General features: G+C 38.6%; 1 protein-coding gene across 9 annotated transcripts in view; it reads right to left on the bottom strand.

Moving 5' to 3' along the window:
• The window catches only part of SANBR (SANT and BTB domain regulator of CSR), a 72,826-nt gene that overhangs the window by 43,006 nt on the left and 2,594 nt on the right, over positions 1–27,226 (bottom strand). For 7 of the 9 annotated variants that reach the window (XR_008676892.2, XR_010129970.1, XM_031008271.3 and 4 more), the window contains exons 2-11: positions 26,619–26,755; positions 25,104–25,262; positions 23,833–24,019; positions 22,096–22,189; positions 18,501–18,739; positions 14,151–14,209; positions 12,353–12,513; positions 7,415–7,501; positions 7,192–7,302; positions 3,095–3,218 (exon numbers count right to left, since the gene is read on the bottom strand). Coding sequence is in view for 7 of the 9 variants with exons in the window: in XM_031008271.3 (XP_030864131.1) it covers positions 3,095–3,218; positions 7,192–7,302; positions 7,415–7,501; positions 12,353–12,513; positions 14,151–14,209; positions 18,501–18,739; positions 22,096–22,189; positions 23,833–24,019; positions 25,104–25,253 (1,212 nt within the window). In the remaining 2 variants the exon portion in view is untranslated. Of the gene's footprint in view, positions 1–3,094; positions 3,219–7,191; positions 7,303–7,414; positions 7,502–12,352; positions 12,514–14,150; positions 14,210–18,500; positions 18,740–22,095; positions 22,190–23,832; positions 24,020–25,103; positions 25,263–26,618; positions 26,756–27,226 lie in introns of those variants that run through there. The other 2 variants (XM_063695862.1, XM_055377970.2) reach the window with 2 other exon arrangements.

The following is a 27,226-nucleotide window of genomic DNA, read 5'->3' on the forward strand; positions in this document are numbered from 1 at the left end:
GAAACCCTGAATAGTGTCCTGTCAGGGAGGAGAGGGACTCTGAGCGAGAACAGGTTAAAAACAAAAACAAGTTAGTAAAATAATTCAAATAAAAACACAACATTAACAATCTAAGCACTGATTTTTTCTGTTTATATTATGATGTACTGAAGTTGCTATTTGATAAGCAATGATCTTTAACATAAATGCATTAAAGAACAGTTTATAATTCAGAATTTTTAGCTGCCTATAATTCAGAATTTTTGGTTGTTTCAATTGTGATGTTCATATAATGGTTTTTAATTTTAAAAATTTGAGAACCTATAAAAACTATAAGGTGCACGTTGTCTTACATAAAATATTCTGCATACAAACCATTTTATGAGTTTATGAGCTCTATAATAAATAGTCAATATCATCAATCAATATTCAATTTGCTGTAAAGGAGAGGAAAATAATCTCTCAAAGTTTCTGCATTCTGACATGGTAAGCAAGTCAGATTTTAGAAGCTTGATATCCTTGATTATGTGACACTCCGATTGTGAGGAGGACCTTTACACACCTATTAGATTAACAAAAAACCCAAACCTGACTATATCAATTGCTACTGAGATGGGGGACAACTAGAACTCTCATATGTAGCTGGTAGAAATGCAAAATGGCTCTGGGACTTTGGAAAACTATTAGGCATGGCAAGTGTTAAACTACCACACAAACCAGCAATCCTACTCCTAGGTAATAAGAAAGAAGAGAGGCTGGGAGCAGTGGCTCAGGCCTATAATCCCAGCACTTTGGGAGGCCAAGGCAGGCGGATCACCTGAGGTCAGGAGTTTGAGACCAGCCTGGCTAACCTGGTGAAACCCCATTTCTACTAAAAATACAAAAAATTAGGCGGGTGTTGTGGCGCACACCAGTAATCCCAGCTACTCAGGAGGCTGAGACAGGAGAATCGCTTGAACCTGGGAGGTGGAGGTTGCAGTGAGCCAAGATGGCGCCAGTGCACTCCAGGTTGGGCAACAAGAGTGAAACTCCATCTCAAAAAAAAAAAAAAAAAAAAAAGAAGAGAAATAAATACATCCAAGAGAAATAAAAACCTATGTTCGCAGGAAAACCTGTATTGTTTATAGCAGCTTTCTTCATAATGGCCCCGCACTAGACTACAAACATCCTCCAACTGCTGAATGTCTGAACATACTGTGATATAGTCATACAACAGACTACTACTTAGCCATAAAAAAGAACAAACTAATTTATGAAACAACATGGATAGATTTTACATCCATTTTTCGAAGTGAAGGAAGCTAGATTCAAAAGGCTAAATGCTATATGATCCTATTTATATGACGTTCTGGAAAAGGCAAAACTATATATAGAGAAAACAGACCAGTGGTTACCAGAGGCTAGGGTGGGGGAATTAATTGACTAAAGAGGGGCACAAAGAAATTTCTTTTAGGGTGATGGAAGTGTTACATGCTTTGATTGCGGAGGTAGTTATACAATTGTACGCACTGTCGAAGCTCACAAAAAGGATGCATTTTACTGTATATAATACTTCAGCAAACCTTTTTAAAATTGTGGGAACACAGAACCCATTGAGTGGGAACTTAAACAGTTTAAAATCCCAATCTGAAGATTTTGACAAGCTGTTCTTCCTTCCCTCTACTGAAAATCATTACTGAGTGAGAGAGGAAAATTACTGGGGAGAGGAAAACTTTAGGGATTCAAAAGAAATTATATGTCAAAAACTCTGCATTTATACATAAGATTAATTAGGAATGACTGTGACTTAGAAAAACCTATTTATTCCACAAAAGGGTTTATTACAGTTTCCTACAAATAGCAAGCTTTCTTATGCTTTTATTATAAACATTAATTAAAAAACAAAAACTTTTTGGGAACAAAATTGTTGTAACAACAAAGGCACATATCAATAACATCCTATCTGCAAAGGTGCTTCTGAATTTCTATAGAAGTGTATAGAACAACAGAGAAAATAGTTTGGCTGGAAACAAGTGAAGGCAATAAGGATTTTTTAATAATTGTTTTCATTGAAAAACTGGATTTGATCACTTAAAACCAGTGACTTTTTTTTTTTTTCTCTCTTTTGAGGCAGAGTTTCCCTCCTTTCCCAGACTGGAGTGCAATGGCGCAATCTCAGCTCATCGCAACCTCTGCGATTCTGTGGGTTCAAGTGATTCTCCCACTTCAGCCCACTGAGTAGCTGGGATTACAGGCATGCGCCACCACACCTGGCTAATTTTGTGTTTTTAGTAGAGATGAGGTTTCTCCATGTTGGTCAGGCTGGTCTCGAATTCCTGACCTCAGGTGACCCACCTGCCTCAACCTCCCAAAGTGCTGGGATTACAGGCGTGAGCCACGGAGCCTGGCCAAAACCTGTTACTTTTCTAAAAATTCAACAAGTCTTTGATTGTTTCAGGAATGGAAATAAAAAAAGAGAAAGAAGAAACAATGTCAAGAGAAATGAAGCCAGATGCAAAAAATGTTTAACAGCACCACTGCTTTTGCCACTAGTTTTGTTTTATTTTATTTTATTTTATATTTTATTTTTGAGATGGAGTCTTGCTCTGTCACCCAGGCTGGAGTGCAGTGGCACGATCTCAGCTCACTGCAATCTCTGCCTCCCAGGTTCAAGTGATTCTCCTGCCTCAGCCTCCCGAATAGCTGGGATTACAGGCGCGTGCCACCACACCCGGGTAATTTTTCGTATTTTTACTAGAGATGGGGTTTTTACCATGTTAGATAGGATGGTCTTGATCTCCTGACCTCGTGATCTGCCCACCTCGGCCTCCCAAAGTGCTGGAATTAGAGGTATGAGCCACCATACCGGGCCTAGTTTCATTTTTTTAAGAGATGGAGTCTCACTATGTCACCCAGGCTGGTATTGAACTCCTGGGCTAAAACGATCCACCTGCCTTGGTCTCTAAATGTGCTGGGATTACAGGCACGAGCCACCATGCCCAGCTGCCACTAGTTTCTTTAAAAAGATGTTGGATATTGTCCAAACACATCTAAACATATTAATTAAACAGCAGATATCAAAATAATCTTGCTCTCAATATTTGCAGAGCAGGATATTTAAAAAAAAAAATCTTACCTGATAACATCTTGAACAAGTCAGCCAATTGATTGTTCCCCACAATCGCCAGTATACATCTCTCCAAGATTTTAATTCTTCGAAAAGACTATTCAAATACTCATGAACATCCCATGTCTTATCTCTGGGGAAAGAGCCTCAATTTTACAAGCAAGTGATATAAACAATTTGTTTTATTTATTTATTTATTTATTATCTTCTTTGAGATGGAGTTTTACTCTTGTTGCCCAGGCTGGAGTGCAATGGCATGATCTTGGCTCACTGTAACCACCACCTTCAGGATGCAAGCAATTCTCTTGCCTTGGCTTCCCAAGTAGCTGGGATTATAGGCGTGTGCCACCACACCCAGCTAATTTTGTATTTTTAGTAGAGGCAGGGTTTGTATATTTGGTGGACAACAGGAAAAGGTATGAATGATTTGAATACCAAATAATTTTGCAAAGCTAGATAAAGGATCACAAATTAAATATAGTTTGAACAAGCCAAGAGTTGGGAATTAGGCAAATGTTAAATGGAAGCTTTATTCTAATTGCATATGTTATATGACAAGTTGTTATTAGTTACTGGTGATTCTAAACATTAGAATCATTAATGTATTAGTACTTTATATCACTAATAACATTTCATTAATGTATTAGTATTTTACACTATTTTCAAGTATCTTTTAGTAATTCAGCGATACAGAATATACAATCAGGTCTTGGTAATATAGATTTTTAGATTAAATAATATAAAGTTAAAAAATAGCAAAGCCTCAAAACCGTATTTGCTATGGTCATATGCAACTCAAGTTTGTTTTTTGTTTTTGTTTTTGTTTTGTTTTTGAGACAGGGTCATACTCTGCTACCCAGCCTGGAGTGCAGTGGTGCAATCATCATAGCTTATTGCAACTTCAAACTCCTTGGTTCAAGTAATCCTCTCACCTCAGCCTCCTGAGTACCTGGGATTACAGGTATGTGTCATCACACCTGGCTAATTTTTTTTTTTTTTTTTTTTAGATGGAGTATCACTCTTTTGCCCAGGCTGGAGTGAAGTGGCGTGATCCTGGCTCACTGCAACCTCTGCCCTGCTGGGTTCAAGCGATTCTCCTGCCTCAGCCTCCCGAGTAGCTGGAATTACAGGTGCATGCCACCATGCCTGGCTAATTTTTGTATTTTTAGTAGAGACGGGGTTTTACCACATTGGCCAGGCTTTTCCCGAACTCTTGACCTCAGGTGATCCACCCGCCTCAGTCTCCCAGAGTGCTAGGATTACAACCATGAGCCACCGTGCCAAACCTACACCCGGCTAATATAAAACAATTTTTGTAGAGAAGGGGGCCTCACTATGTTGCCCAGGCTGGTCTTAAACTCCTGCCCTTAAGCAATCCTCCTGACTCAGCCTCCCAAACTGCTGGGATTATAGGCCTGATTCTTTTAAGTCTTTATTTCAATCTTTTCTAATTTTGCTGGTTTTGTGCTTAGCTCAAAAATAAAATGTCATGATGTTATTACAAATTACACAGGCACATTTGTCTTAAAAGTAATTTTAGGCCAGAGAGGCTTACTCGGGAGGCTGAGTCTGAGGCAGAAGAACTGCTTGAACCCGGGAGGTGGAGGTTGCAGTGATTCAAGATTGTGCCATTGCACTCCAGCCTGGGTGACAGAGTGAGACTCCAACTCGAAAAAAAAAAAAAGGAATTTTAAAACAATTTTTTAAATGTATACATCTGCCAGGAATGGCGGCTCACACCTGTAATCCTAGCGCTTTGAGAGGCTGAAGTGGGAAGATCGCTTGAGGCCTGAGGCCAGGAGTTGAAGACCAGTCTTGGCAACACAGTGAAACCCTGTGCACACACACACACACACACCCTGTGCCCATACACACATACACAATTGCCAGGTTGCCAGGCATGGTGATGCACACCCATGGTCCTAGCTCAGGAGGCTGATGTGGGAGGACTGCTTGAAAGTCCAGGAGTTCAAGGCTGCAGTGAGCTATGATCGCACCACTGCATTCCAGCCTCAGCAACAGAGAGAGACTGTGAGCTATGATTGCACCACTGCATTCCAGCCTGAGCAACAAAGACTGTCTCTAAAATAAAAAAAAAAGGTATACATCAACTGCTGACATGTAGGAAAATACTTTGAATAAAACAACAAAAATGGATGTTGAAGTTAGTATCAATTACTTTTTTCACATACTACTAATAGGTATATATATATTATATATGAAATTTAACATTCATAGGGTTTCTTTCATAACAGTGTGTGCTATAAATTTGTAATATAGAAAAAAGAACAACAAAAAGAAAATTAAAATCATCTGTAATGCTATCACTGAAAGGTAACACCACAATTAATGTTTCAGTGAACATCCTATTTTTTTAACCACTAACAACTTTTATGTATCTATATACTTTTTTATAACTTTGTTTTGCTCTGTTGTCCAGACTGCAGTTCAGTGGCATGCTCCTAGCTCACTGCAACCTCAAACTCCTGGGATCAAATAAATGATCCTCCTGCCTCAGACTCCTAGCTAGGATTGCCATGCTTAGCTAATTTTTAATTTTTTTGTAGAGATGGGGTCTGGCTATGTTGCCCAGGCTGGTCTCAAACTCCTGGTCTCAAGTAATCCTCTCACCTCAGCCTCCCAAAATGCTGAGAATACAGGCAAGAAGATCTCTTGAGCCCAGGAGTTCAAGGCTGCAGTGAGCTATGATCGCACCACTGCATTTCAGCCTGAATGATACTGGATGAAGGATGTCAAAGAATACACATTTTGAGGTTTCTGCCTCCTGAGACATCATACCAAGTTACAACACCCACCCTCAACTCAGAATGAGAACTTGTTTTGAACATAAAGAGAAATATGTATTATGTATTTATTTATTTTATTTGAGACGGAGTTTCACTCTTGTTGTCCAGGCTGGAGTGCAATGGTGTGATCTCGGCTCACTGCAACCTCCACCTCCCGGGTTCAAGTGATTCTCCTGCCTTGGCCTCCCAAGTAGCTGGGTTACAGGTGTGCGCCACCATGCCCAGCTAATTTTTATTTTATTTATTTTTTTCAGATGGAGTCTTGCTCTGTTACCAGGCTGGAGTGCAGTGGCACTATCTCGGCTCACTGCAACCTCTGCCTCCTGGGTTCAAGTGAGTCCCCCTGCTTTAGCCTCCCAAGTAGCTGAGACTACAGGCGCCCACCACCATGCTCGACTAGTTTTTTGTAGTAGAGACAGGGTCTCACCATGTTGGTCAGGCTGGTCTCAAACTCCTGACCTCAGGTGATCCACCTGACTTGGCCTCCCAAAGTGCTGGGATTACAGGTGTGAGCCACCACGCCCGGCCTACATATTAATGAAATACTGACGAAGTATGAAGAACAAATAGATGACAGAAAATCCAATGCTAAAGACAATTTTCCTCACCAAAATTTACCTGAAAGTAAATTTGGTTCTCTTGTAAAATTCAATATAACATTTGTACAAATAACTAAAATCTGTTAGTGAAAAGAGAGCATTTTAAAGGCACTAACTGGAATACCTTTCAAGATTAATATACAATAATTTTTATCATTTTAATGTTTAAAACATTATGACATTTACCCAGTAAATAAAATGTACTAACAACTACCTTGTTTAGAAAGTATTTTTCTAAATGAAAGTTGGATAACATGCAGAAAAGATGTTATCCCATTCCTTATAAAAGTAGTCGCATTTTTATAAATATGCTAGAAATTCACATTTAAAAAAAATCTGGGCTGGGAGCGGTGGCTCACAACTGTAATCCCAGTACTTTGGGAGGCCAAGGCGGGCAAATCATGAGGTCAGGAGTTCGAGACCAGCCTGGCCAACATAGTGAAACTCCATCTCTACTAAAAATACAAAAACTAGCTGGGTGTGGTGGCACAGGCCTGTAGTCCCAGCTTCTCAGGAAGCTGAGGCAGGAGAATCGCTTGAACCTGGGAGGCGGAAGGTTGCAGTCAGCCAAGACCACACCATTGCACGCCAGCCTGGGTGACAGAGTAAAACTCCGTCTCCAAAACAACACTCCAAAACAACAACAATAACTATATATGTATATACAAAAATATATGTATGTATTTTATCTTCACGACACCTTATGTGAATATAGACAATATTTCCATGTCGATCCACATTGATTTTTCCAGGAATGCAAGGAATTCTTCTTTCTGTTTCTTTTGTTAAAAGTTTCTTACACAAACAGCATCTATAAACAAAGAAGATACAAAAAACATCCAGGAAGAAGAATGTAAATGTAGTAAATTAAAGAATATAGCTGCATTATAAAGTACACCAAAGAAAAAAACATGTTAGCATACCTATACAATGTAGCTGCATTACTCCGAGAATCTGGATTCAAGTACTCAGGATCAAACAGTCTTTCAATCTTCTTACAAAATAGTTTGCTATTAACAACAAATGACCAAAATATTAATTTTCTACGCTACTTTATAGTGATGAAAATAAACAAACCAATCTGTGCATTTGTAAAATAAGATTAATAAATCCTTAGTGGCTCTCTTGGGAGTTTGTAATACATTTTTAGTGTTCTAAGTAAATAAACAACAGTTTATTATTAAGTAAATAAAATTAAGCAGTTCTGATGAGAACTGATCAATCATCTATTTTCCCATAAAAATAAGATTGATAAATAGCTATCTTTCAGTCATTTTTAAATTTTATTTTTTATTTTTACTTTTTTTTTTGAGACAGAGTCTCACTCTGTCGCCCAGGCTGGAGTTCAACGGCGCGATCTCTGCTCACTGCAACCTCTGCCTTCCGGGTTCAAGCGATTATCCTGCCTGAGCATCCTGAGTAGCTGGGGCTACAGGCGTGCATGACCATGCCCAGCAAATTTTTTGTATTTTTAGTAGAGATGGGGTTTCACCATGTTGGCCAGGATGGTCTCGATCTCTTGACCTCATGATCCGCCCACCTCAGCCTCCCAAAGTACTGGGATTACAGGCGTGAGCCACTGCACCCGGCCTTATTTTATTTTTTTAGAGACAGGGTCTTGCTCTATCACCCAGGCTGGAGTGCAGTGGCATCTCAGACTCCTGGGCCTCAAACTCCTGGGCTCAGGTGATCTCCCACATCAGCTTCCCAAGTAGCTAGGACTACTGTGTGCCACCACATTCAGTTAATTAAAAAAAAAAAAATCTGTAGAGATTGGGGCTGGCTATGTTGCCCAGGCTGGCCTCAGACTCTTGGCCTTCAAGTAATCCTCCTGCTTTGGCCTCCCGAAGTGCTGAGATTGCAGGCTTGATGAGCCACCTTGCCTGGCCTCTTTTAGCCCTTTGTTACTGGAATATGCAACATTAAAGATTTTGAGAATTTAACAACTGAGGCCTACGAATAACTAGGTATATGATCTTTAGCCGCTTACTTAACCTCTTTGAACCTTGTTTTCTCAACTATAAAGTGTGGTTAGTATGTCCAATCTCATAAAGTTTTATGAGGGTTAAGTGATGTTTTTAAAGAGTACTAGATATAACGTTAAGCATTCAATAAACGTTAATTATTATGCGTAATATAACTGAACTTGAGTCTTCTAAGTATGTCTTTAATTCTAAATGTATATCCTACCTGTCTCCATCTTTCCTTGTGTAATGTCTTCTGCTATTAAAAGCCAAATCTGGATTTAGAATTCCATTCCTGTTTTCAATTATTTAGCTCTTGGATAATTCCCCTCTGTCTTGTTCCCCTTAAGGATTAAATTCTTGAATAATCCCCTGCATTATTAATTTATTCCTAATGGATCATTCTGATCAGCATATAAACATAATCTAGTATCTCCCTTCCTAAAAAAATAAAAAATGTTCTCTTGAGCCTACCTATCCCTAATAGCTACTGCTAATTTTTTCAGCAATCATTCAAAGTAAAACATCTGGAAAAAAGTTTTCTAAATCCACTTGGTCACATTTCTGTCCCCATCTTACTCTATGTGATGGCAGCATTCCACACATTTGGTCACTTAAGCATTATCTTTCTTTGGAAACCTTTTTTTCTTCTGCCTTTCTTTCTACTTCACTGGCTCCTCCTTCTCAGGCTCTTAACTGGCTACTTCTCCTCTGTTGCATCTCTAAATATTGGGTAGCCTTTATCAATACTATTTTGCTAACAATTAAAAAATGAAATACAGTAGCATTTACAATAGCACCAACAATTTAATTTATTAAATAAATTTATTTATTTAATTTATTTTAGGAATAAACTTAATTTAAAAAAGAGGTTGGGTATGGTGGCTCACACCTGTTATTTCCAAAACTTTGGGAGATCAAGGTGGGAGGATGCTTGAGCCCAGGAGTTTGAGGCCGCAGTAAGCCATGGCTGTACCACTACCCTCCAGCTTGGGTGACTGAGCAAGACCCCGTCTCAAAAAATAAAATAAAATAAATAAAAAGGAAAAATATCTCTACCTTGAAAACTACAAGACATTGGTGAAATAAATTAAGGAGGATTCAAATTAATGGAAGGTTATACCATATTCATGGATTGAAAGACACACTATTATTAAAAGGTTAAATCTTCCTAAATTGATCTACAGATTACATGAATCCCAAATTCTAGCAGGTTTATGTGATTGTGAGAAAGAGAAAATGGGTAAGCTGATTATCAAATTTATATAGAAATGCCAAGAACTTAATAGACAACAATACAATCTTGAAGATAGGCAAAACTTGAGAATTTAAATTACCAGATACCAAAAATGATTATAAAGCTATCAAAATTAAGACAGTGTGTTGGCTGGGTGTGGTAGCTCACGTCTGTAATCTCAGCACGTTGGGAGGCCGAGGCAGGCGGATCACCTGAGGTCAGGAGTTCAAGACCAGCCTGGCCAGCATGGTGAAACCCCATCTCTACTAAAAATATAAAAATTGGCTGGGTGTGGTGGTGGGTGCCTATAATCCCAGCTACTTGGGAGGCTGAGGCAGGAGAATTTCTTGAACCTGGGAGGCGGAGGTTGCAGAGAGCCGAGATCTCATGATGGCACTCCAGCCTGGGTGACAAGAGTGAAATTCTGTCTCAAAAAAAAAAAAAGACAGTGTGACAGTGTGCTACTGATACAAGGATAGACAAAGAAATCAACAGAACAAAAAGGACAATTCGGAAACAGACCTCACATATAGTAAACGTACCAGTGCAATTCAGTGGGGGAAAGGATGGTCTTTTCAATATATGGTATTGTGTCAACTAGATATCTATTTGGGGGAAAAAAAAATGAACCTTGACCCCTACCTCATACCACAGAAAAAAATTAATTCGAGATGAATAACAGAAAAACATAGGACAATGTCTTCACCACTTCTAGGGAGGCAAAGATTTATTGAACAGGACATACAAAAAAAGTATGGTCTCATCCAGTTCCATGGTTTCAAATCTCATCTACTCTTAAATTTCTATTTTAAGTCCTGACCTTTGACCTAAACTCCAGACTAATATATCCAGGTATCTACTTGCCATCCCACTTGAATGTCCAAGAAGCATGTTAAATAATCTCAAAAAGAACTAAAGCTATCTCTTGATTTCCCTTACCCTATTCCTTCCTCTCTCAATCTTTCCTTTCTCCATTAATAGCACTACCATCCACTTAGTTACTCAAACTGAAAACCTAATAATTATCCTGGAATCCTCTCTCTCTTCCCACATCATTACATTCATAAATCTGTCAAATCTAACAACTGAGTCCATCTACTTCTTTCCAGCTCTACTGTTTCTATCCTAGTGCAAACCCTTTCATTTCTCAACAGACTACTGCACCAGCCTCTTAACAGGTCTCCTTGCTTCTTAAATCCCTAATGTCTATTCTCCACATAGCAACCAAAAATGGTCTCTTAAAAACAAATCAGATCACGTCACTCCCCTGCTTCCATTCACACCTAAAGTATATCCTCCTTGCTATGACCTAAACAACCCCTAAATGATATAACCACTGCTGACCTCGTTTCATACCACTTTTCCCTTTATCTAAGGTCTGTTTTAATAATTTTTATTTGTTTAGAAATGGGTCTCACTATGTTGCCCAGGCTGGAGTGCAGTGGCTATTCATAGGGATAATAGTAGTGCCCTACAGCTTTCACCACCTGGCCTCAAGCAATCATCCCACCTCAGCCTCTTGAGTAATATCTTCATAATTTTTAACATAATTCACTATCACTATATGTTCATATGGCCATTATACAAAGTAACTAATTACTAATTTTTATCTTGAGCCATTGGCTCTGGATAAATTTTACTTCACTTTACTTACTTCATTTAAAAAAAAATAGAAATATATTTCTAAATATATTCTAAAAATAGAGTATTTTGGCCAGGCATGGTGGCTCACACCTGTAATCCCAGCACTTTGGGAGGCCAAGGCGGGTGGATTGCTTGAGCCCAGGAGTTCAAGACCAGGCTGGGCAACACAGCAAACCCCCATCTCTACAAAAAATACAAAAATCAGCTGCGCATGGTGGCGTGTGCCTGTGGTTCCAGCTACTTGGAAGGCTGAGGTGGAAGGATCGCTTGAGCCTGAAGGTACAGGTTGTGGCTGGTATCTTGCTACTGCACTCCAGCCTGGGTGACAGAGAGAGACCGTCTCAAAATAATAATAATAAGCTAACTATAAATGAAAAGAGAGAGTAAAAATTAATTTCAAAAACTGGGCAACAAAGTGAGACCCTGTCTCTACAAAAAGTTTTTTTTTTTTTTGAGACGGAGTCCCGCTCTGTCACCCAGGCTGGAGTGCGGTGGCGCGATCTCGGCTCACTGCAAGCTCCGCCTCCCAGGTTCATGCCATTCTCCTGCCTCAGCCGCCCGAGTAGCTGGGACTACAGGCGCCCGCCACCACGCCCGGCTAATTTTTTGTATTTTTAGTAGAGACGGGGTTTCACCATGTTAGCCAGGATGGCCTTGATCTCTTGACCTCATGATCTGCCCACCTCGGCCTCCCAAAGTGCTGGGATTACAAGCGTGAGCCACTGTGCCTGGTCAAAAAAATTTTTTTTTTTTTTAAATTTAGCTGGGCATGGTGGTGCATTCCTGTAGTCCCAGCTACTTGGGAGGCTGAGGTGGGAGGATCACCAGAGCTCAGGAGGTTGAGGCTGCAGTGAGCCAAGACTGCACCACTGCACTCCAGCCTGAACAACAGAGTAGAACCTTTCTCAAAGAAAAAAGAAGAAAAAAAAAAAAGAAAGAATATTTCACTCACATGAAATAGAAATATATTTCTTTTAACAGGAGTATTAGGTTTAAAATTAAACTTTTGAAATTACCTTTTAAATTTATCTTTTTTGTCCTTTAAATCATCAACTTCATTGTGTGTGAACAGATCAGCTATACATGTGAGAAGATTTGCATTAATACAGTTCATGTTGCATGGGGTAGCTACTATGGCATTCATATTTTTGTGGCAATACTGAATACACTGTTCAACCTAAAAAATCATAGAAAATAAATGTTGAAAATAGCAGCATGAAGGACAATGTCATAGCAATACCTTTCAAAGATAAAATTCATTAAAAGTCTAATCCATATATTGCTAGGCACTAACTGGGTTTTGCCACCTATTTGACTTAATCTGTACTGTTCCAAAGGCAATCCAGCAGGTCAAATTTGTAACAACATATATACATACCTAAAAAATTATTTTCAACCTTCTTTAGAATATTTCAAATAATAATGCATCTTTTAAAATTGTGGCAGGTATAAATCTTAGTCTATAAACTCAAGTATACAGAACATGTAAACTTCTTTTTTTTTTCTGAGATGGAGTCTTGCTCTGTCACCCAGGCTGGAGTGCTGTGGCACGATCTCAGCTCACTGCAACCTCTGCCTCCTGGGTTCAAGTGATTCTCCTGCCTCAGCATCCCTAGTAGCTGGGCTTACAGGTGCCCGCCACCATGCCTGGCTAATTTTTGTATTTTTAGTAGATACAGAGTTTCACCATGTTGGCTAGGCTGGTCTTGAACTCCTGACCTCGTGATCTGCCTGCCTTGGCCTCCCAAGTGCTAGGATTACATGCGTGAGCCACCGCGCCTGGTCTGTAACTTCTTATAATTAAACTTAGTTAGAACTTTAAGGCTCCTTTTCCCTGGGTGGCAGAAAATTTCAGTCAATTCAGAATTTTCTCAGTTGTGTTGGGTTTGCTCTCTTCCTTCCATCCTCTACAACATACCTCTACAACCTGAGGTATGTTTATTTACTTTAAAAGTAAAGAGAGGATAATCATGTATTCTTCCAAATATTTATGCTTATGGCATAAAAATTATCCTTTAGGGCTTAGATTTCAAAATTCAAAGGTTTCAAAAATTTCAAAACTCAAAAACTCATTTAGTCTCTGCTTTTTTTCTGTAACCCTTCCCTGATACCAGCTGGGCTAAATGGGGAAGAGCTAAGGAGTAGAAAGAATACAGGAATATAGGTGGCTCACACCTATAATCCCAGCACTTTGGGTGGCCAAGGCAGGAGGATCACTTGAGCCCAGGAGTTTGAGACCAGCCTGGGTAACATAGCAAGACCACCCCACCCCATCTCCATTTAATTTTAAAAATAAAAGAATACAGGGGACTAGTACAAACCCCAAAGAGTCAAATAAACAACTTCACATTTGCTAACATAGAAAAGGAGTATTCTGGCTGGGTGCGGTGGCTCACACCTGTAATTCCAGCACTTTGGGAGGCCAAGGCAGGTGGATTGCTTGAGATTAGGAGTTCGAGACCAGCCTAGGCAACAAAGCAAAACCCCGTCTCTATAAAAAATAGAAAAATTAGCTGGGCGTAGTGGCATGCGCCTGTAGTCCCAGCTACTCGGGAGGCTGAGGTGGGAGGATCACTTGAGCTGGGGAAGCAGAGGTTGCAGTGAGCTGAGATCATGCCACTGCACTCCAGCCTGGGTGACAGAGCGAGACTCTGTCTCAAAAAAAAGAAATTATATTCTTGAATTAACAATTTTTTAAATTGTTTTTTCAATTAACAATAATTTTAATAAAGTCTCAGAATTTTCTAGATACTTGAAGGAAAAGAAAGCATAAGTGAACAGAAGCACTTTGATTTTTTTTAAGTCAATACTTACTAGTGAATCCATTTTTAAAAACTCCGAAGAAATAAGAATTGAAATGACATTTCCTGGCTCTAAAAAAAGAAAAAAATTAGATTACCCTTTTGATGGGTACCCCAATCTCCTCTGAACAGGCTCCTTCTCACCTTAAAAGAGGACATTACTGGAATAAGAATAATTTAATACAATCTTATTATAGCTTATGGGTTAGATACACAAAATAAAGAAAATTCAATGTTAAAACTTAGGGTATGGAGAAAATGTACAATAAATTTACCCTGGCGTTAGATTCATATAAAGTAAAAAGACTCCAGCTAAAGATATCACATATGTAATCTTCTCCTTGACTAAATCAGGGAAAAAGATAATTGAGACTATAATTCATTGCATATACAAGTAATGGAAAACTTTTTAAATGATTAATGAGAGCATTTGTTATGAGAAAAGCTAATTTAAAAAGAGTTCAATGCTTGTTATGAACAAATATTTAATTTTAAAAGATTCTGAAAGATAAAAAATTTACTACTGCAGAGTCCTAAACTTACTTCCTAAAGGCATAATGAGTGAGCTTTCAGGCATACAGAGAGAAAGGGGGATGCCGCCTGATGCTGTAGTTTAGCAAACCTGTCATCTCCCATGAGGTATGTTTAAGGAAAGAAAACCCTGTTTTGCATCATTACAGTACTAACACAATTCTAAATAAATGACTAAGCAGACAATGGTTAAAATAAGTAATCCCAATCTGTCTCTAAATAACAACTCTAGATTCAAGGCTCTTTTTTTTTTTTTTTTTTTTTTTTGAGATGGAGTCTCACTCTGTTGCCAGGCTGGAGTGCAGTGGCCCAATCTCTGCTTACTGCAACCTCTGCCTCCCGGGTTCATGACAGTCTCCTGCATTAGCCTCCCGGGTAGCTGGGACTACAGGCGTTCACCACCACACGCAGCTAATTTTTGTATTTTTAGTAGAGACAGGGTTTCACCATGTTGGCCAGGATGGTCTCCATCTCTTGACCTCGTGATCCGCCCGCCTTGGCCTCCCAAAGTGCTGGGATTACAGGCGTGAGCCACCACGCCCGGTCAAGGCTCTTAAACACAAATGGTGAAGGGAGGAAAAAGCTGGTGAAGAAGCACCTCAGGAAATGGTAATGTACCCCATTCCAGTTAGGAACCAGTGGCAGGTTATTAGAAATTTAATTAAGCATTTTGGTAGTTTTCCTGGTTAGAATAAAGACTTTTTTTTGGTAAATGTTTACATTTATAAACACTGATTTAAGGTCAAAGATAACAGAATGACTAACTTTGCTGCTTTTTTTTTTTTTTTTTTGAGACAAAGTTTCACTCCTTCGCCCAGACTGGAGTGCAGTGGCATGATCTTGGCTCACTGCAACCTCCGCCTTCCGGTTTCAAGCGATTCTCCTGCCTCAGCCTCCCGAGTAGCTGGGACTACAGGCACCTGACACCATGCCTGGCTTATTTTTGTACTTTTAGTAGAGACGGAGTTTCAACATGTTGGCCAGGCTAGTCTTGCCTCCTGACCTCAGGTGATCCGTCCGCCTCGGCCTCCCAGTGTGCTAGGATTACAGGCGTAAACCACAGTGCCGGGCTTTTTTTTTAAAAAATTGAGATGGAGTCTCGCTCTGTTGCCAGGCTGGAGTGCAGTGGCGCAATCTCTGCTCACTGAAACCTCTGCCTCCTAGGTTCAAGAGATTCTCCTGCCTCAGCCTCCTGAGTAGCTGGGACTACAGGCACACGCCACCAGGCTAATTTTTTTTGAATTTTTAATAGTGACAGGGTTTCACCATGTTGGCCAGGCTTGCTGCATTTCTTTTACCTTTATTACACACATAAATATGATGAATCGAATAATTTTTTTCTCTCTCTACATGTTTTGATTTTTATTTCACACATACATATTATAGCTGGTTAGTCTGGAATCTCTGGATTCTGGCTGAAATTTTTGATTTAGCAATCTTGTAATTTTTATTTAAGGACCACTAGAAACCTCTCCTATTAATTTGATCACTAAAGAATACAATAAATTATTAAGTTTTTTTAAAAACTTTTACACGGTCAGCATAGATTTATTTTCCAATAAGAGTTCTATTTTAATACTGCTGTAAATAGCAATTCTAGTGCATAGAAAGACTATTAAACCACAAGTGTGATCATACAAGTATATGCCCATTGAAATATTACTCAGTAATTATTCTTATTACAGTAATTCTACTAGTAATACTAGTAGTATGCTACCATTTAGAACACTGGCTCTTGAACTTTTGATCTCAGGACCCCTTTACAATCTTAAAAACTGAGAATCTTAAAGGGTTTTTCTTTATGTGGGTTGTATCTGCCAGTATTTATCACATTAGAAATTAAAATAGAGGAAATCAAAAAATATGAATTCATTTACAAAGAACAAAAAACCTATTACATGTTAACATATTTTTATTAAAATAACTATGTTTTCTTTTCTTTTTTTTTTAGAAAGTGTCTTACTCTGTCACCCAGGCTGGAATGTGGTGGTGCAATTTTGGCTCACTGCAGCCTCTGCCTCATGGGCTCATGCAATTCTCATGCCTCACCCTCCCAAGTAGCTGGGATTACAGGTGGGTGCCACCACGCCCAGCTAAGTTTTGTATTTTCAGTAGAGACGGGGTTTTGCCATGTTGGCCAGGCTGGTCTCCAACTCCTGGCCTCAAGTGATCCACCCACCTCAGCCTGTCAAAGTGCTGGGACTACCAGTGTGAGCCACCATGCCCTGCCTAAAATAACTACCTTTTCTAAAATGAAAAATATTAGGCCAGGCGCCGTGGCTCATGTCTGTTATCTCAGCACTTCGGGAGGCTGAGGCAGGCAGATCACCTGAGGTCAGGAGTTCGAGATCAGCCTGACAAACAAGGCAAAACTCTGTCTCTACTAAAAATACAAAAATTAGGAGGGCGTGGTGGCATGCACCTGTAATCCCAGCTACTCGGGAGGCTGAGGCAGGAGAACCGCTTGAACCCGGGAGGCGGAGGTTGCAGTGAGCTGAGATCGCGCTGTTGCACTCCAGCCTGGGTGACAAGAGCGGACTCTGTCTCAAAAAAAAAAAAAGAGTGAAGAGTAGCACTGTTTGATATTTTTTGCAAATCTCTTCAATGTCTGACTTAATAGAAGATAACTGGATTCCCATATCTGTTTCTGCATTCAATTTGTGGGTAGCCTACACCAAACTTGACAAATGGTAGTTTCTTAAAGGTTAATTGCAATGTATCTGAACTGTATCAGTGAACTTTTCTGACTCCGTTAATAACAAAATTCTCTAATTTATCTTGCACTTTGCATGAATCTTTCACTCATGCATGACTTTTTGAAAATAAAATGCATTGGTCATTTGGAAAATGTTGGCTCAATGAGTTATACAGATATTCCAAATGTTGAAATACTTCATTGTACAATATATTTAAAAATCACATTCATTAATATGACCACCAATCTCATCAGAAAAGTCAGGTATTGAGAAGCCTTCTGTCAAGCACATGGAAGCAAGTTAAGTTTTCCAAAACTGTAATTCTCACTGGAAACCTTGAATTTTGTCACTGACAGCAGGTGACAAATGCTTTCAGCTTTAACTGAGCAGCTCATTTTCAAGAAAATGTCTGCCAAACACCTAAGTCTGAATTACCATTATTTCTCTGTCAGTTGTTCTCTCAAGTAAAAATGGTCTTCAATTTTTAAAAGAGCAGCTAATTTACCTCAGGACTGAAAACAATCGCACAAGTGCTTTTCCTCAGGAGAATCATGTGTTGCTGTGCAGTAGGAGTGGACTTTCCATTTCATCACAGTAAAGATATGTATATTCAATGGTCAAGATTTAATAAAATTAGTAATTTTTACTGCTTTACCAAGGACATTCTTAATTGAAACTAGATTTTTTTCTTTTCTTTTTTTTTTTTCTTATTAACTATGTAACTATGTACTGCTAGTACAGTTTGGTGCCCCTGCCTTGATCTTGTCTAAAGCTTCAACAGTTTTACCCACTATTGCTTTTGTACCATCTGAGCAACACAGTGAGAAAGTCAAGTGACATCTTGGTATTATCAGGCAAACTGTTTTGACCTTGTAGACCCTCTAAAAGGGTCCCTAGTATCCCACTGGTCCATACACCATACATTGGGAACTGCTGATCTAGAGATCTGTTCATTTGCCATAAATTTACTATAATTTACTAAAAATGATGAGGTTATCAGTTTCCTAAAAGGCTGTTACTAATGTGAGCATAAACACTGGTGTCCAAACAATTTTCCACATTTCACTTTTGGCCTGAAGAAACTACCAGGTGACACACAAATTTCACTACAAATTAAGCAACAGATTGTTTTTTACCTAAAGTGGGCATCTCACAATCTTTATTCTCCTTAGTGTTCCTTTTAACATATTTTATCAACCAGTTGAAAATGTGAACGTCGCAATGAACTGAAATGTCCACCTCTTCCCAGCGCTGGGCATCCATAGATAAATATTCAGCAAAGTACTTCATTTCTGATATCAAAAGATCTCGCGGGCAAGTAAAATCTTCTTTCAAGTTTTTTGCTTCATCACACACATGGATCACCATGTTTGGCCTTCATAAAAATGTTACACAAAAATGAAATTATTAGAGTTTTAGAAAAGGAGCCAAGAATACTGACATTTAGTGAAGGGAAGAGAACAAGATGTTTTTGAAAATTCTGACCACAAATCAGTTTTATAGGATCTTGACATTTTTCAAGTGTCTTGCTAGCCTGATCGTATCTTAGATTATGACTAATTTTAGCAAATTACTGATGTAATAAAACAAAATATTGTTACTACAGGACAAATAATTTACACAGTTTGAAATTTCTAATTTCCTTTTCTTTCTTTTGTTTTTTTTTTTTTTTAGACGGAGTCTCTCTCTGTCACCCAGGCTAGACTGCAGTGACGTGATCTCGGCTCACTGCAAGCTCCGCCTCCCGGGTTCATGCCATTCTCCTGCCTCAGCCTCCTGAGTAGCTGGGACTACAGGCACCTGCCATGGCGCCCAGCTAATTTTTTTTTTTTTTGTATTTTTAGTAGAGAGGGGGTTTCACCGTGTTAGCCAGGATGGTCTCAATCTTCTCACCTCGTGATCCGCCTGCCTTGGCCTCCCAAAGTGCTGAGATTACAGGCGTGAGCCACCGCGCCCAGCCTTGAAATTTATTTTTCAAGTTATACATTAAAAATAAAGTTTATGGCCACACACAGTGGCTCACACCTGTAATCCCAGCACTTTGGGGGGCCGAGGCGGGTGGATCACGAGGTCAGGAGATCGAGACCATCCTGGCTAACACGGTGAAACCCCGTCTCTACTAAAAATACAAAAAATTAGCTGGCCATGGTGGCATGCACCTGCAGTTCCAGCTACCTAGGAGGCTGAGGCAGGAGAATGGTGTGAACTCGGGAGGCGGAGGTTGCAGTGAGCTGAGATGGCTCCACTGCACTCCAGACTGGGCGACAGAGCAAGACTCCATCTCTAAATAAATAAATAAATAAATAAAGTTTATAAAAATAATACCATTTCACAAAGAAAAATTAAGCAACACACTCTAATTCCTGTGGGGAACATAAAACAGCACTTTTACACAGTTATGGGTGTGGGAGAGAGATTATCATTAAATACTAAAATTTTCAGATTTTTTTAAAAAGGAAAAATAGCTATAATTCTTCACTAAAGAATCAAATGAAAAACTAGCATGGCTTTGTTACTTTTAACAGCAAAAAAGTTTGCTTCTAGGCATTCACATACATAAAATATAAATATATTAAATATAAATTAATAAATGTAGTTGAAAGCATTCCTAAGACTACAATGTACTTATTTCCATATTTAAACATAATTTAAACACAAGTTTAAATGACACATCAGAGAGTCTGCTTCAAAAATTATAATCTCCTTGAATTTACTTTCTTTGAAAATTATGTCGGCTGGGCAAGGTGGCTGACACCTGCAATCCCAGCACTTTGGGAGGCCAAGGCAGGAGGATTGCTTGAGCCCAGGAGTTTCAGACCAGCCTGGTAACCTGGTGAAACCCTATCTCTACAGAAAAATTTTAAAAATTAGCCGGCATGGTGGTGCATGCCCGTGGTCCCAGCTACTCAGGAGGCTCAAGTGGGAGGATCACCTGAACCCAGGGAGGTCAAGCTCCAGTGAGTCGTGATAACATCACTGCACACCATCCTGGGCAACAGAGTGAGACTCCGTCTCAAAAACAACAACAAAAAATTGTATCACCTCAAAAAGAAACATCAGTGTGATCTACATCTGTCTTCATGTCATTACAAAAGGAAGAGAATAGAGAGAGACACACTGTCCTACAACATGAATTTAATTGAATTGTGTGTTTAATTCACACATTCCTGATACAAAAAAAAGTACATTATTGGAGGTCCAGGCACGGTGGCTCACAACTGTAATCCCAGCACCTTGGGAGTCTGAAGTGGGAGGACTGCTTGAGCCCAGGAGTTCAGGACCAGACTGGGCAACACAGTGAGACCACGTCTCTAAAAAAAAAAAAAGAATTAAATAAAACTGGGCTACCAGAAAAAGGATTATAATCAATGCTCTATCAAAGTCAAAAGAATTTAAACAAATTTTCACAAAATTGCTCTTCCAAAGAAATTATGGTCAAAATATAAACAGGTAATAATTGAACTAATGAAACAGAGTTTCCATAGTTTTTTAGACTACAGTATAAAATACTAGATTATTTCAGTAAAAAATTTTTGGCAAATTTTTGTGTCACACAAACCAACCAATCAGTTAAAAATCTGTGTGAATATGGCCAGATGTGGTGGATCACACCTGTAATCCCAGCACTTTGGGAGGCCGAGGCAGGAGGATCACTTGAGGCCAGGAGTTCAAGACCAGGCCGGCCACCATGGTGAAAGTCCATCTCTACTAAAAATAAAAAAATGGGCACGGTGGCACACACATGTAGTCCCAGTTACTCAGGTGGCTGAGGCATGAGAATTGCCTGAGCCTAGGAGGCAGAAGTTGCAGAGAGCCGAGATGGAGCCACTGCCCTCCAGCTTGGGTGACAGCATGAGACTTTGTCTCAAAAGAAAACCTCCAAGACTGTGTCAATAAACTAAAAATAACTGAACTACACACTTTAAAAGGGTGAATTTTTAAAACTGTGGTTAAATATACATAAAGTAAAATTTACCACTTTAACCACTTTTAAGTTCAGTGGCATTAAGTATATTCACACTGTTGTGCAATCAGCACAATCATCAACCTCCAGAGCTTTTTCAAAGGTTCATTTTATGATATATGAATTATATATAAAGCAAGCTGTTCTTGAAAATCTATAAAAAGTAAGATTTTCATAAAAATCCATGAAAAGTAAGTATACAAAGGAACTTTCAGAAATAATAAAAATATTCTGTGTCTTGATTTGGGTGATGGTTATATGGTACAACCATTTTTCAAAACTCATCAAAGTGAACACTTAACAATATTCAGTTTATTGTAAAAACAGGCAAAACAATACAAAACTATCAAAACTTGCAATACACTGAAAGACATTTTAATTCTAAAATTTTCTATAATGAGTAATTATGTTCAAATAGTCCTAAAATACACATCCAATTTCTTTAGTAAAGTCGGAGAATTAATGGCATACAGTTTTTTTCCTTGGGTATTAAAATTCACTTTTAAAAGTTTTGTGTTAAGAGATATTACCTCTAATATTTATAAATATAAAAATAAAAATCTTTAAATAGAAAACTGTAATCCAATTTATAAATAATAACATGAATAAGTCATGTTTAGGTCAGTTCAACACATGAACTAAGCTGATTCCAGTAGTTTCAGCAATTATGCAATATGAAATTCCTACCTTATGGTAACCACCAATCATATATTTTATGAAGTTGATATTAATATTTAATCTTATCTAGCAAACAACCAGCCGCCTACCCTTCAGATTCTTCAGTCATTTCTCCACCATTATGAGTAGTACAATTTTCACTTTCTGAAGAACAATTCCTTGTGGAAGCTATACTATGTCTTCCTTAAATACAGAAACAAACACATACAAAAAAAAAAAGGTGGGGGTTAGTGTTTCTAGCTGAGAATGGGTTTTTATTTATTGAATGGTAATACTGTAAATGCATGGTTTCCAAGGCTAAAGATGGTACTTATCAGGGTGGCATTTTCCTTTAGTATTTCTAAAGATATATGGAAGAAACAGTACAAAAATGAATCATAAATTGCTAATGTTAGAATAAGGATTTCAAAAAATACTAATGTGGTGTGTACAAACAGGGATCAAATGTTCAAATGCCAACAGCATAGTTTTCTTTCTGAAGCAAATTTTTACATCAATACTCTGCCGCTGCTGAGATTAAAATAACTCGCTACACTCAGAGGATTTCTAAAACCAGTTATTATTTCCAATGTAATTGCAGAAAACATCTTTTACCCCACTACTGTGTCAGTTGAAGCTCTTGTTGACTATAATAAAGAGTGGCTGTAGGCTCAGCACAGTAGCATGTACGTGTAGTTCCAGCTGCTCAGGAGGCCGCGGCAGGAGGATTGCTTGAGCTCAGGAGTTCAAGACCAGCCTGAGCAACACAGCGCAACCTCCATCTCCAAAAACAAAAAGAGTAGCTGTTAAAAAAAAAAAAGTAACATGAGAGACAAGCAAGAGTCTCTCAGGAAAAAGGAATATTAAGTAAAGGGCACAGGGCAAACCCCTCTAAAATAAAGTAAAAGAATATTCGTAGTTAAAAAAAAATACATGAAATTAACTAGGCCAGTAGATTAGAGTAGAACATTTTGATACAGTAAAGTGGGTTTTTTTGGTGATTGTATTTGACCTATATTTTAGCATTTAAAAATTTATTTTTTAAAATGTTTAAATTTTTTTACAGACAGTGTCTTGCTCAGATACCTAGGCTGAAGTGCAGTGGCTTGATCAAAGCTGACTGTAACCTTGACCTCCTGGGCTTAAGCAAGCCTCTTACCTCAGCCTTCCAAGTAGCTAGGATCACAGGTGTGCACCATCACACCAAGCTAATTTTTATTTTTTATTTTTTTGTAGAGACAGGGTCTTGCTATGTTGCCCAGGTTGGTCTTGAACTCCTGGCCTCAAGTGATCCTTCCACCTTGACCTCCTAAAGTACTGGGATTACTGATGTGAGCCACTGCATCTGGCCCTAAAACTTTTTTAAAAAAATAGCAAAGTTAAACATAATTTTAAAAATTCAGGCCAGCGCAGTAGCTCACGTCTGTAATCCCAACACTTTGGGAAGCTGAGGCAGACGGATGGCCTGAGCTCAGGAGTTCCAGACCAGCCTGGGCAACACAGCAAAACCTCACCTCTACAAAAAAATACAAAAATTAGCCAAGCACGGTGGTGCATGTCTCTAGTCCCAGCTACTCGGGAGGCTGAGGCAGGAGGATCTCTTGAGCCTGGGAGATGGAGGTTGCAGTGAGCTGAGATGGTGCCACTTTACTCCAGCCTGGGCAACAGAACAAGACCTTGTCTCAAAAAGAAAAAACAACAAAATTCAGGAAGATACAAATATGAATACATTTCTCTATTAATGTTTATATTAGCCTTTAAACAAAGAAAGAAAAGTTGATTGGAATATATAATATTCTGCAGAATTTTCATAAGGACAAGTACTACATTTTAGTTTAAAACCTTACCAGTTTTGGAAACTGCATCATGTCCAACTGGAGTCTCCTGAAATTCTCCATGTATGTCAAGAAGTGAGGATTTGATATATGTGGCTAAAGTTTCAACAGGACTCTCTCCAGCAGCCATTAGGGAATTATACTGGTTGTCAACAGGTGAGCTTCCACTGCTCTTTAATTCATCAAACCTTTTTGCACACTGTCATAATATAAAATGAAAGAAACAGAGGTTTGGGAATTTTTTTTTTTTTTTTTTTTGAGACGGAGTCTCACATTGTCGCCCAGGCAGGAGTGCAGTGGCGTGATCTTGGCTCACTGCAACCTCCGCCTCCCGGGTTCAAGCAATTCTCCTGCCTCAGCCTCCTGAGTGGCTGGGATTACAGGTGTCTGCCACCATGCCCGGCAAATTTTTTGGATTTTTACTAGAGACGGGGTTTCACTATATTGGTCAGGCTGGTCTTGAACTCCTGACCTCGTGATCTGCCTGCCTCGGCTTCCCAAAGTGCTGGGATTACAGGCGTGAGCCACCGTGCCCAGCGGTTTGGGAATTTTTTAAATAAAAAATTGAGAAGATATTTTCTTGCCTTCTATTTGAAGATATTTTTCAACAATTACTTTTTGTAAGCAAATATTAACCTGCAGAGTAACATCTAGAATATTTGTATACATTTCACTATGCAAAAGCCTCTAACTTCTATTTTTATATTTTAAAATTCAGGGCAGAGTTTTAATGTGCTTTAACTCAAAGGCATATATATTTATGCTCTTGTAAAACAAGGAAGACCAGGCTGGGTATGGTGGATCATGCCTGTAATCTCAGCACTTTGGGAGGAAGTGGCAGAAAGATCGCTTGAGGCCAGGAGTTCAAGACCAGCCTGGGCAACGTAGTGAGACTCTGAGAGAGACTGTGAGATGCTGAGGTGGGAAGATCACTTAAGCTTCAAAGGTCGAGGCTGCAGTGAGCCTGATGGCACCACTGCACTCCAGCCTGGGATGATAGAGTGAGAGATCCTGCCTCAAAAAAACAAAAACAACAACAAATATATATATAATATAAAATATATATTTATATATAAAATATTATATATATAAAATATATATACTATATATAATATATAAAATTTATGTAATTTGCATCTAGTCAAATTAATAGATGTCTATTCAGTGTTAATACATGCATTTGAATATGTAAAACTCAAATATTTTTCTCTCTCGGTGTTTCTTTAAATTGATGACCTTTTCTGAACATTTTCAGGAGATATTCTGAGGGGACTGTTATTTACCTCTTTTGGTGTTAATCCAGGCACGAGCCTTGCTATAGTTTCCCAGTTGATAGTCTGAGGGATTCCAATTAATGGATAAAGGATCATGTCCAATACCATTTGGTTATTATTGTTCAGGAAATTGTTGTTTTCTGAATATCCACGACTCATCTTTTGGAACTAGGGATAGGGAAGACAAAAAGCTTTATTTAAACCCAAAATCCAAATGTTTTCAGAACATTACAGATCAGTTATAATTCATTCCTAATAATTATCTGCTACCATGTAAAGGAAAAATAAAACTGACCTAAAATAAACATAGTATAGCCTAAATCTCTTCACAAAAAAGGATTTGAATATTATGCATTGATAAATGGATGTATAAAAAGATGAAGAGATGAATAAATATACGATAAAAAGCCTAAAATATTTTTTATCTTTTTTTCTTTAGAGACAGAGTCCCCAATTTTACAAGATGAGGTTCAGAGATGTTAAGTAATTTTTACAAGATCACAGCGCTAAGAAGAGGCAGAGCAAGGATTCAAACCAAGTAAAAATGATTCTCAAATCCATGCTCTTTCCATTCCACACAAGACGTATAGGATGGGCTAAGACAGCAGATTGAAAATAATGGTTTAGGGTCAGTAGGGACAGAGCCTAATATATTTTGAAGTTAGTTATGATTCAATTAAGTAATTTTGAAAGCTTCTGTTTGTGAGGTGTGGGGAGAGGGTTATGATATCAAATAGAAAAGAAACTATGCATTCAAACATAAAACATTTGAGGAACTTTTTTATATCAATGTGTACGAGATACTTCTTACTTTATTCAAACATTTACTGAGCCATCACTGTGTGCCAGGCACTGCATCTAAAGTGGGAACATTAATTTACAGATGAAAATAATGACAAAAGTTTTGACTAGTTATATCTATGATTCAGCTGACACTTGATTCTGGGTTGGGAATACAATCTCCAAATATAAACTGTTCCTATGGACAAAAATGATCTATTTTAGGACGAGAGTACAAAGCAGAGATTCACTGACAGATCAGTACAATGGAAAAGGCAGCGTACACAGGAGTCTGAATCTCTGATTTGAGTTTTGGCTCTACTACCTGCTAGCCAAGGCAAGTCATCGAACCTTGCTGAAATGCAGCAACAAAAGTAGGTGATGATAATACCTCTGACTGGCAGCGTGGAAAGAAATAAAGGGATTATTTTGTGAAAGCACTTTGAAGATGATATAAGTATCTCACAAATGAGATGCTGCATAAATAACAGTATTTAGATTGTGCTGAGGGTTATGTGAAATATTTAAAGCACAGCACAGGGGTCGTGAATGTGGTACGCTCTCAATAAATGTTAATTATAATTAGTACTATGTCATTGTTTACATAAGACACTGGTAGAGGACATCAGCTGGTAGACAACATAAAGTTATCCTACATGTATTTGAATGAACATTAAAAGGAAACAGAAACAGAAAAACATTTAGCACACTAAAATCACAGCTTCCTACCAACCAAAGATGTACCTTGTTGAAGGCCAGAATAGTGGAGTGGTTAAGCGTGCAGACTCTGGAGTGAGACTGTCCAAGTTTGCATCGCAGTTCTACTACTTATGGCATTATCTGGTTCAGATTAGTTAATCTCTGTGCCTCAATTTCCTCATCTGTAAAACAAAGATAATAATAGTAGCTAGCTTACATACTTCTGAGGATATATGGAAAGTGCTACCTGGCAAAGAGTGAGGACTACATAATGTGTGTAGCAGCACTACCACTCCAGAGATCCTCAGATTAAACAGATTCAAAAAGATTAATGTGACAGATAAAAGGAGAGACAGTAACATTCCAATGAAGTATGCCACCAACAAAATGACTAGAAAGAGTCAGCTACAGATTCTTACCCAGCTTTACCACTTCTAGCAGTGTGCAACCTATGGCTCCAATGGTCTCAGCTATACTGTAAGGAAAACAATACCTAACCTTTGGAGTTACGGTGAGGATTAAATAATACTATGTATAAAGCACCTGCACAATGTCTGGCATACAAAAGGTGCTCATAAAATAAATAATTTATTACTATTATTTTTCTCCTCTCCACTTTGGCCATTATTGGCACAAAAATTTCCAAGAATTAG

This window comes from Gorilla gorilla, chromosome 12 (genome assembly GCF_029281585.2).
Source record: "Gorilla gorilla gorilla isolate KB3781 chromosome 12, NHGRI_mGorGor1-v2.1_pri, whole genome shotgun sequence".
In the NCBI taxonomy this organism is placed as follows: domain Eukaryota; kingdom Metazoa; phylum Chordata; class Mammalia; order Primates; family Hominidae; genus Gorilla; species Gorilla gorilla.